General features: G+C 31.8%; 1 protein-coding gene across 4 annotated transcripts in view; it reads left to right on the forward strand.

The window, feature by feature from the left end:
- Window positions 1-11,764, forward strand: part of LOC117172772 — a 211,727-nt gene that overhangs the window by 23,660 nt on the left and 176,303 nt on the right. For all 4 annotated transcript variants that reach the window (XR_004467057.1, XM_033360980.1, XM_033360981.1 and 1 more), the window contains exon 5: window positions 9,458-9,547. Coding sequence is in view for 3 of the 4 variants with exons in the window: in XM_033360980.1 (XP_033216871.1) it covers window positions 9,458-9,547 (90 nt within the window). In the remaining variant the exon portion in view is untranslated. The remainder of the gene's footprint in view (window positions 1-9,457; window positions 9,548-11,764) is intronic.

Raw genomic sequence — 11,764 nt, forward strand, 5'->3', positions numbered from 1 at the left:
TATTGATGTTAATATTATATTAATATTAATGACTAGTTGACTATTTTTTAATGGAAATAGTTCAACTTTCAACTGAAACAATTAGTTTTCTGCAAAAAAAAATCAATTTTGAATCAAATACATAAATTAATTCATCCATAATAACTGAATTGTATACTAAAAAATCCGCCCGCCTCGCGGGGACATTTGGATTACGCGCTGCGCGCGCGGTTCGCAAGTTTGAGCGCGCCTAGGGCGCGCACTCGATTATGTATTTACCTCGCGCACCGCGCTCGGTCTTTGTATATTCCTTACACTTATACACAGATTTTTTTAAACTAAAAGTCAAAACATCGACAACAGTAATTTGGTGATAGTGACTTCTTTTTTGTTAAAGCTCCTTCGGCTTTAACAAAGACATTCTCATCATGTATCTCGTGCTTCGCACTCCAATTTGTATCTCCACTTATATATCATATCCATAAATTTATATTATTACAATTCATAACATGCATGGATATTAAAACAGACGTAGTTTCATTGTATCTTTTTAAATAATACGCATTCGTTAAAAAAATTTGTTATTAAACATTTTAATGCAACTTTTGTCGGTTTCTCAAGACCGAATTTACTAATTTTCAATTTTGTTTTTTACGATTTAAATGTAGCACATAAGGTCGAAACATCAGCCTTACCTTTTTTCAACTTCTTAATTAAATCCCTACATCAGTGATCCACAAAACTTCGATTAACGAGGGTTTGGGGGCGGGGGTGAGAGGCGGTTAGTTTCAACCAAGTGTCATAGCTGGTTAGTTTTTTATGCTGACAAGTTCAACCAACCTTCAGCAGCGTTGTGTTAGATGGGAGTTCATTATGATTTCATTTTCACATTCCCGGTCCACAGTGAGGAAAAAATGACATTTTTGGTTCAAAATAACGTACAGCCCACAAATATTGAGCGATTTGAACAACGAAAATTTAAGAAAAGATGTTAAGATTTATAAGAGAGTTGTCAACCCTGATTTTTCAATTTCTTATAAATAAACAAACAAATATGACGAAAAAATGGCCATTTTATCAATTTGACGTTCACAGTGCTCGTCAATAACAGAACAAAATTTTTCATAAACAAATTATTTGTTGAAAAAATCTTTTTTATGATTTTCTATTATCATACGTTTTTACATTCTCATCATTTATGATTGAGAAAGTATTAGAATTGTCGGAAATTTGACATCACACTTTTTCAACGGATCTCCACGTTTCGAGACCCCCTGAATCCGAAAATCATAGTTTTTACGATGGCGTCTGTCTGTCTGTCCGTCCGTCCGTCTGTCCGTCCGTCCGTCTGTCCGTCCGTCCGTCCGTAAACACGATAACTCTCGAAAAAATGAACGAATCAAATTCATCTTTAGCACACTTTTTTTAGGTCCTAAACGAAAGGACGAGTTCGTGAACCAGCTATTTTTGATAAAAATTCAAAAAGTGAGCGCATTTTGAAAATGTTTGAGACCACTTTTTTCTGAATTTGGAAATTCTATGTACGGATATTTATAGTATTAAAAAGAACAAACAATTTATCCTTATGACTTTTTTTGTTAAAAAAAAATTCTCAGAGTTAGAGCGTTTTCAAAATTTTTTTAATCAGCCGAAAATCAAAATTTGATGCCGAAAAACGCACGATATAAATAAAAGTCAAGATAAGAAAAACACTTCTTTTCGAAAGCCTTACAAGATTATCATAATAAATTTTTGGATTTTTTTCAAAAATCGTAAATTCAAATTTTGATTGTACAAAAAATAATGGAAAATAAAAAATTCCATTTTGTGGACAAACTATGTAGGATATGAAAAAAGATGAATTAACAAAAATGGTTATCCCAAAAAAGAGCTACAACTTCGTTAAGAATCACTTCTTGATAGGACGCGTACTTTTTGTTTTATTCGTGAAAAATAACGTTAAAAAAAAAATGTGTAGAAAAACGACGAAAGTTACGAGAAAAAAATCCAACAAAACCTGTTTACAAATGTCGGTCGGAAAACGAGTGCACAGCGCGAGTGTCACGGTGAGAATGTGTACCTCAAAGCCTACAGAGTTTTGAGAAACTTGATTTTTGACTATAATTAATTAAGTAGACAATTCAGAATATGAAGACGCATGTAAATACTGCCACCTAAAAGAGATCTTTTTGATAAAGTTTTTTTCAAGCATTCTAAATGCAAAGAATAAATATCCGAGCGCGAAGCGAGCTGCGCGCGATGACAATGTGCCCGCGAAGGGGGCAGATTTTTTCTAGTTATATTGCAAGAAATTTTATAAACAAATGCAGTAATCAGGAACGAAGGAACCAAATGAAGCCTCTACTTGTCTCTACCATTCGGTTCCTTTTTAAAAAAATAAAAAAAAAAACAGCAAGATCAACTTTTAAACTGTTGAAATTCGGATTTATCGTTAAATTTTCTATTAGTTTTCTATTAGTATGTTGTGCGGTATGTTGCGCGCGAAATTTAAAAATAAAATTCTCTCTCACTTGCATCGCAACGTTGTTGTCTGAGGCTTCCACTGCGTGGCGCTAGCATCCAGATAAAGTTCTTTAAGTTACCGACAGAACGCTTATGAACTGTTACTAAAAGAAGATACACTTCAAGTCTCTTCGGCCCATGTAAATGACAGGTATTTTATTTTTACAAGTTTTTAACGCTGCCAGAAAAAGCATTGAGATTACTCCGTGAGTTTCTAATGCAAATTTTAACGTAGAATCCGAATTTCAACTATTTAAAAGTTGATTTTGCTGTTTGTTTGAGTTTTTTAAAAGGAACCGAATGGGGACCCAATGGGGTCTTTACGAGTACTTTGTAGAGGCTCCATTTGGTTCCTTCGGCCTGTCAGGGGCATTCATAATAAGTTGATAAAATTTATTATTTTTTTAAACAAATTCTATAAACAAATGAATTAATCAGGCATTTGTCTACAGAAAAATTAGTTTTTTTTTCTATGTCAACAGTTTTATTTAGGATATCGAAAAAAAATTTTCATGGACAGCTCGAATAATGAATTTGTTTACTAAATTTCTTTTTGAAAAAATATAAAATTTATCAACCAATTATGAATTTCGCAGAAATCGTCATGAACTTCCCAATTAAAAAGACTGACATAGAAAGAAACGAATTTTTCCGTCCACAGATGCCCGAATAATGCTTTTGTTTGTTAAATATGTTTTTAAAAATCATCAAATGTGTCAACTCATCATGAATGTTGCCGAATTTATTATGAAGATCCCAATCAAAAGTCTGATATCGAAACAAAAAAGAATTGTTCCGTCGACAGATGACCCAATAACGCATTTATTTATTAAATTTGTTTTTAAAAAATCATAAAATTGATAAAAAAATTATGATTTTTGCTGAAATTGTCATGAAGTTCCCAACTGAAGAGATTGCCATTGAAAAAATCGAATTTTTCTGTCGACAAACGCTAAAATAATGCATTTTTTATTAACTTTATTTAAAAAATCATAAGATTATTCAACAAATTATGAAATTTGCTAAAATTATAAATTTCTAAATTGAAAAAATTGACATAGAAAAAAACGAATATTTCTGTCGAAAAATGCCTGATTACTGCATTTGTACATTAAATTTGTTTATAATATAAACAATTATAATCAGAAGAGACATTTTTTTACATAATAATGTTTCGATTCCAATTTCTTGCAACATAACTTGAAGAAACGTGTATTTATGGAAAATCGTAGATAAAATTTTTTCCACAAATAATTTGGTGATAGCAACTATTTTTTGTATATTTTCTAATATTGAAATATCTTTAACTAATGCTACTTTATGCAACATAAGAGATTTCAACCATTATCCTGTTATTGACGAGCGCCGGGAGCGTCAAATAGAAAAAGGCCATTTTTTGTCATATTTGTTTATTTATAAATAAATTGAAAACCTAATTCAAAAATCATACTAGACAGCTCTCTAAGCTCTCTCTTCCCAATGTGCAGCACTCCTTTAGAAAAAAAGAAACAATTTTCTTCTCTTGACTTTTTTCCATATCGTGCGTTATTAGGCTTAAAATATTGAATTTCGTTTGTTTTTGGGAATTTTGTAAATGCTATGAATCTGGTAAATTTTGGTTTTATAGAAAAAAGTTATTAGGATAAATTGTTTATCTGTATGAATTCTATGAATATCCGCACAGAAAAATTTTAATTTTGAAAAAAGTGGTCTCAACATTTTTTTAAATACGCTCACTTTTGGAATTTGTATCCAAAATGGCTGGCTAACGAACATGAACTTTATTTTACGACACTAAAAGTATATACCAGATGTCAATACAACGTGTCAATTATTGTTTAATCATAGTTAAATTTTCGACAAAAAAGACTAATTTTCTTGTAGTTAAAAAAATAATAATTTTTAAAGAAAAACAAAAAGAATTTCGCATAAAATAGTTCAAACATCCTAAAATATTTAAAAATCCTTTAAAATTTCTTGAAATTCCCTGACATTTTTTAAAGCTCTTGAAAATTTCTTGACATTTTAAAATTACCTTGAAATATTTCAAATCTTTTAAAATCTCATATTAAATTACTATCGTCAATTGAAAATTCCTTGGAATATTTTTAAATTGTTCAAATCCTTAAAAATCTTTTGAAATACATGCAACTTTTTTGTAAGATTTCTAAAGTACTTTAGAATTTTTTTAAGTAACCCTTCAAAACAATTTTTTTAATTCTTTGAAATTCAATTTCAATTTATTTATTATTACTAATTTTTTGTATATAAACTTCAAAGTTTAAAATTCCAATTTTGAAGACTTGAATCTCATCGAGATGAAAATTATTCACATTTTATAGTTGAACATTTTTGAAAATAAAATTTCGAAAGTTTTGAATTTTTATTGATTCCATTTTCAAAACTCTAATATACAAACATTTCAATATTTAACGTTTTGAAATTTTACTGATTTCTAAATTTCAATCTCGAGCTTTTAAAAATTTCAATAGATTTCAAAAGATTTTTAAGAATTTAAAATATTTGAGGATGTTTGAAAAGATTTCATGGAATTTTTAATTTATTTTTATTATTTTAAGGAATTTCAAAGAATGTTAATAATTTTAGCAGAGTTATTTTTAAAAAATCCAAAGTACTTTAGAAATCTTTAAAAGGTGTCCAGGTGTTTCAAAAGATTTTGAAGGTTTCGAATTACTTGAGGGTATTTAAAAAGGTACGAAGGAATTTTTAATTGATTGCACTAATTTAATATGAGATTTTTAAGAATTTGAAATAGTTCAGGTTATTTTTAAAATTTTCCTGGATTTTCAAGAGATTTCAACAGAATTTTTAGGATTTTAAATGTTTAAGGATGTTTTAAAAGATGCCAAGGAATTTTCATCTTATTTTTATATATTTTACGAATTTCAAAGAATTTTATAAAAGTACTTTAAAAGTATTTAAAAAGAAGGTTAATGTATCTTAAAATATTTTGAAGGTGTTGCAATATTTGAGAGAATTTAAAAATGTTCCAAGGAATTTTCAACTGATTAGGGTAATATAATATGAGATTTAAGAAGATTTAATTTGTTTTAGGATATTTTAATAGATTGCAAGGAAATTTTCAATTGATTTCAATACTGTAGTATGAGATTGTGAAGGATTTAAAATTTTAGGGATTTTAAATATTTGAGGATGTTTTAAAAGATGTCAAGGAATTTTAAATTTATTTTTATATTTTACAGGAATTACAAAGAATTAAGAAATTTTTGAAGGGCTATTAAAAAAAATTCCAAAGTACTTTAGAAATCTTAAAAATCTAGGTTTTGCAAACGATTTTAAGGATTTGAAAAATTTTAAGAGATTCCAAAGAATTTCCAATTGATTACAGTAATTTAATATGAGATTTTAAAAGATTAAAAATATCTCAGGTTATTTTTAGAATATCAAGGAATTTTCAAGGGCTTCATAAAATTTCAAGGAATTTCAAAAGATTTTTTAGGGTTTTAAATATTTGAGGATGTTTTAAAAGATGTCAAGGAATTGTCAATTTATACGTATAATTTAAAGGAATTTTAAAGAATAACAAAATTTTAGAAGGGTTATTTAGAAAAATTCAAAAGTACTTTAAAAATCTTTAAAAAAAAGTTCAAGGCATGTCAAACTATTTTGAACGAATTGCAATATTCGAGAGTATTTAAAAATGTTCCAAGGAATTTCTAATTAATTAAGGTAATTTAATATGAGATTTTTAAAGATTTGTTATATTTTAGGATATTTTTATAGTTTCCAAGGAATTTTAAACTGATTTCAATAATGTAGTATTAGATGTTTTAAAATTTGAAATATTTTAGGGTTTTGATGGAAAATAAATGTCTTTTGTGCAAATTTCATGTATTTGATTAAAAATGCCTTTTTTAGTTTACAATTCAGCTTTTTGGATGAAAATTTAACTTTTTGTTAAAAAATTTACCTATTTTGTTGAAAACAATTTGAACACATTTTTTTAAATTTATGTATTTTATAAAAAATTTTTTTACAGAAAACTAATTGTTTTAGTTGAAAGTTGAACTATTTCTATTAAAAGATAGTTTACTAGTCATTAATATTAATATAATATTTCATAATTATAATAATAACATCAATAATATATATAATAGTAATAATAATATCCATATTATATACACCTGAAAAAGAAATCCTTCTTTCAGATCGGCAATCATAGTGCAGCAGAAAATCTGAAAAAACCTTAGTTCGAATCGTGCATTTTCGGCTTACACACGAACTTACAGTGGTAATCATGCACCTTCTGTTTTGCGGCTCCAAAATGGTAGGTATGGTGGGGGTAAATTTCAGATTCGATCTGGCAGCTCTGCCACCAAGCGGGTCGTGAGGAAACGAGGGCCGCGCACGAACCCCAATCACCCGCGACCACGGAAGAGAAATTATCCTGATGAATTTGACACAGACGAAAACTCTTCTAACTTAAACCCCGACAAAGTCCCGGATAGGACCGCATACGATTCGGTCGGCCGAATAATTCAATTTTCTGTTTTCAATGTTCGCTTCAAAGCCGGGTGGATTCAGAAAGAAAATGGCTCTTGGGCTTAAATGAAAAGAGTCTTCTAATCTGAAGTTCCGACAAAGTCCCGGATAGAGGTGCATAAGACTCGGTCGGCCAATTAATTTAATGTTTTGTTTTCAATGTTCGCTTCAAAGCCGGATCGATCCAGATAAAAAACGGTTCTTGGACTTAGACGAGAAGTCTTCCAACCTAAATTCCGACAAAGTCTCGGATAGGGCCAGATAAATTGCTATTGTCCATATGTCATCCGGATGAAAATCCGTATAGAGTTGCTAGTTTTTCGCTTAAGATTTTACGAACCGAAAGAGATCCAGATAGAGACGGAATGAAATTCGAAGTGGGCTATCCGCACCTTTATTCGGTTTTTTATCCGACTCTATCGGAAATTTTAAGCAGGGTAAAACATTTTTATTACATCCATCGTAATCAACTGAACATTCTGAGAAGCACGTAAAATCGCATACATTTTTAAAAAATCTTTTCAAATAATTTAAATAACTACTTAAAACCTTTAGAAAAAATTTGTAATATTTTGAACACCATTGAAAGCTTTTCAAAAATCTTTCACATCTCTCTAAATCTCTTGGAATTTTCTAAAACTAGTTGAAATCCATAAATGAGTCCCGTGCACTCCCTTGAAATCCTTTTATAAGCCAAGAAATTGTAATTCATTTAAAAGTTCTGTAAAAAATCTCAAAATATTTGGAAATAATTCGAAAATACCTCAGAATCCTATCTTTTTAAATCTTTTAAAATTCGATAACATTCTTTGTAGTCTCTAAAGTTGGTACAAAATTCCTTGAAACTCTGTGACACTCAAAATTGGAATGATCAACCCATCATTTGAAATAAAATAAATAGTAATAAATAATTGATCTATTATATACATATAAAACATTATATCTGTTTTTGAAATAATTTAATCAAATTTTCTCCATGCTGTCTAGTAAGACACGAGAAAACAATTACTGTGAGGAAAAGCAAGTCGAACTTTTTGGACCAAGCTTTTGGAAGTATGAAATTTCCCGAAATTTATCAGTTTTGTATAAATGTTCGGAAATTTCAGTTTTTAATACGAAAAGGCTTGAATACCTTAAATTATCGGATGAATGTTTCGAAACATTATAAAATTTCTCGTAATTCTTGCTATTATAATACTTAAAAAAATGTTTGGAATTTTTGGCAATTTTACTATAAACTTCTAATATTTCCAGAATTTTGTTTTTATAAAATTAGAAATTCCCTGCATTTGTAACGAAAAATATCCTGCGCATCAGGTGTTGAAATTCTGCAGTTGTAGCTCTTATGAAGTTCACAGTACTTGCCATATATACTATTCTCACTCTAGAGTCGGAGTCACACTTTTGGCCAGAGTGGGTAGTAAGGTGAGGGGGCGGGAGATATCAACGATTTGAAATTTGAAAAATATTAGAATTTCAGGTTTTTTCCGAAAATTTCGAGTGGGAAAATACCCACGCGGATATTTTTCGAGTGGGTAGTACTACCCACACGATTCACGTCATCCACCGGCCCCTGTTTCCCACCATTCCGCATGCGTTTTTTGATCCAAAATCAATTTTCCGCATGAGTAAGTTACACTATACTCTGTTCACCGAGAGAACGAAATCGGCCGCGCAGTTTTTTCTTAAGGAAGGTGTCGACAAATATTTTTCTTCGGTGTACAGCCAATCACTGTTGAAGGAAAACAGAATTTTTTTAAATAGACTGACTCAAGTGCTCTCTAAAACTTGTTATACTCTTCGTTAGGACCACCAATAAACCCTTCACAGCGGGGGTCCTACGTCTACATTTCCCTTTCATTGACAAGCTGCGTGCAGAGAACGAAATTTCGCTTTTTCAGCATTTCGTTCTCTCGTTGAACAGAGTATAGCAAACAGGATGGACGCTATTAGAATATTTTGTCACAAGTGCAGAAAGTAGAAAGTTCTGGAAGAGTGTGAAGTTATACAGAACCAGATATTATATCAGGGTCCATTACAAAAATATGCAATGCATTTATAGGGAGGTGGTGTAGGGTAAACATTTTCAGATAAAAGCCTTACGTATATGCCTTGAACAGCCCCTCAGTATAGTATTGTCAATTAACATTTTTACATGAAACATTAGATGCTTAACATTTTTCTCCTGGTTAGTTCTGTCAGTTCAAGCTTGCTTTAAATGCAGTGGAAGATGCGGTCCGTTGCATATAAAGCAGAAGGGTCTCGGTACTATGGCTCAACCAAGAAACTGCAGCAAAAAGCAAATAAAGCTTGAATGACATCGACGTGGGTGGAAATGGGGGAAAAACGCGGATCCATCCTATGTATACTCTTTAAAACTTTTACAGCATTTCTGTAAGTTAGCCGCTTTAGAGGTTGTTTGTTGTTGCAGAGAGTATGGTTGATGCGACGTAAATCGTACGGGGACATGGCCAGCGCACGTAATCGTCAAAATATCGCCCTTTATGCGCGGAAACATAAGGTAAATATATTTGTGTATAAAATTCATGCGTTTTGTTCTTAAATATAAATGAGACGAGGCCATAGGAGCCAGTGTCATTTTTGGATTGCTCCCAGTGAAACCCTGCGGGGTTTGTTTTTGAAATTTTTATTTTCCTTGTAAAAGACGCTTATTCTTCATTATAATATCTACAAACTTCCATAATGAAAGTAATCAGTAACATGCTTTTGAGACTGAGAATGTGTATTATGTATATATTTTTATCTCGATTCTATGCACTTTCGGGGGGAGTGGTTTAGGTAATTAAGTTTGCCTGAAGGGGAAGTGAAATTACGCAGTAGAAATATGCGCGGCAATAACTAATTATGGGGTTTTTGAATCTCTGCGCACCATCTGCGCAAACGCTACCCTCACAACAAAATTATGTAAGATATCCCCGTAAGATATCCATTCAATTTCCTGTGCGGAATATACACAATTTTGGCAATGGAATGTCATTAAAGAACAATCAAAATAATATGTACCGCGTCAGTTTGTATAATATAAATGAGAATAGATTATAATCCGGCACGAATATTCGAGAAATTATTCACTTTTGTTAGTGTCACTTATTACTGCGTGACAGTTTTCGCACTCTGACAACCATGATGGAATTTATCCGAAAGTGATTTTAGAGGGGAATTTACTATTATTCCTATTATTGTATTTTAGATTGTCATGCTTTGTCTAAAATCTCCAGAAAAACATCTAATATTGTTAAATCATTTCTGATTAATTCTTATTTTATTGATACGATTGAATATAATTTAATAGGCAGTAGATATGGGGCATTTTTTCTGAAGTGACCTGACCTAAAAATTTCAAGTTTTCAGATCGGGTTTATATTGGGTAAAGTTATTGTTCTATTGGATTGGATGCCTAATACCAAATTTTAGGTACATCGAACAATTAGTTTGCGCATGCCCGAAGGTGAAAATTTGGACTACAGATCGCCCACCGTAGGCTTTGAATGCCTGTAGCTATTATCTCCTACACAGCCGTGCAAATGAAAATGAGCGTATTTAAAGAGTAGCCAACTGTACGTTGAAAGTGAAAAAAAAGTATAACGTACCACACTTATATTTGAAACAATTCTAAACAATAAAAAGCGGCTGTCTACATAAAAAGACTAAATTTGTAGATTTTACGAAAAGAAAGATGTATTCCTATCGATTTCAGCGAAAATGTGTAGTTACGCTTATTTATAATTTCAGCTACTTTGCCTGGAAATACCATATCTGCTATAAAAATTGTTAAATAATAGTAAGTAACTGACTATCATCAGCAAACACAAATTAAATATCAAAGATTCTGTATATGAAGATAAATGTATTGATCAACATATAAAAATATCCAATTTTGCGTTTATCAGTCTGTAGAGTCATTCTAATTTTATACCGTACCGATAGAAATCTCAGAGTATTCTCAGGCGAAATAGCCTGGCCGGTTTAAGACTATCTGCAGGTTTGATTTATTATACGCGCCTAAACGGTAAAAATTATGAGCAAATCATTGTAATATTATAAGCTAAAATTATCTTAACCAATACATTGATTTCCTCTCTCAGACACTTGTTTTGACGATAGAAATGTTAACTTATTACAGGGAGGCAAGAGTTTAGGACTTTTGCTGTCTTTGTCCCTTTAATATCCCCTACGCGCCTAGATTCTGCATCTTCCCTCCCTCGCTTCCAGCAGAAGAAGAGGAAAAGGTACTCTGGCGAGAGTGACAGAGGCGGCATTATTTCCCCTACTGCGTTGCTGCCCTATAAAAAGGCCCTGTGTTAGCCAGTAAGCCAGTCCCTACCGGTACTCGGACCGTGGAAAACACCTAGTGTATTTAGTGATGAATAAAGTGTTAGTCCAAGCTATTATGGGTGCTCTTACTTTAGACCAACCCCCCTTCGTAAACCCGTAATTTCCCTTTCTACCCCCTACCTGCTGGTAAAATACAGCAAGAAGTTTCCCACCCCCCCCCCTCATGCTGCTAAATTACAGCAAGTGGGTACCTCTCACTTTTCCACCCACTGCCCTCTGGTAAAATACAGCAAGTGGGTACCTCTCCCTTTTCCTCCCACTGCTTGCTGGTAATATACAGCAAGCAGTCTCTCGCCTTCACCTCCCCTTGCTGGCAAAATACAGCAAGTGGGTTGCCTCCCCTTTTTCCACTCATCGCCTGCTGGTAAAACACAGCAAGCTG

Source organism: Belonocnema kinseyi, chromosome 5 (assembly GCF_010883055.1).
Source record: "Belonocnema kinseyi isolate 2016_QV_RU_SX_M_011 chromosome 5, B_treatae_v1, whole genome shotgun sequence".
Taxonomy (NCBI): domain Eukaryota; kingdom Metazoa; phylum Arthropoda; class Insecta; order Hymenoptera; family Cynipidae; genus Belonocnema; species Belonocnema kinseyi.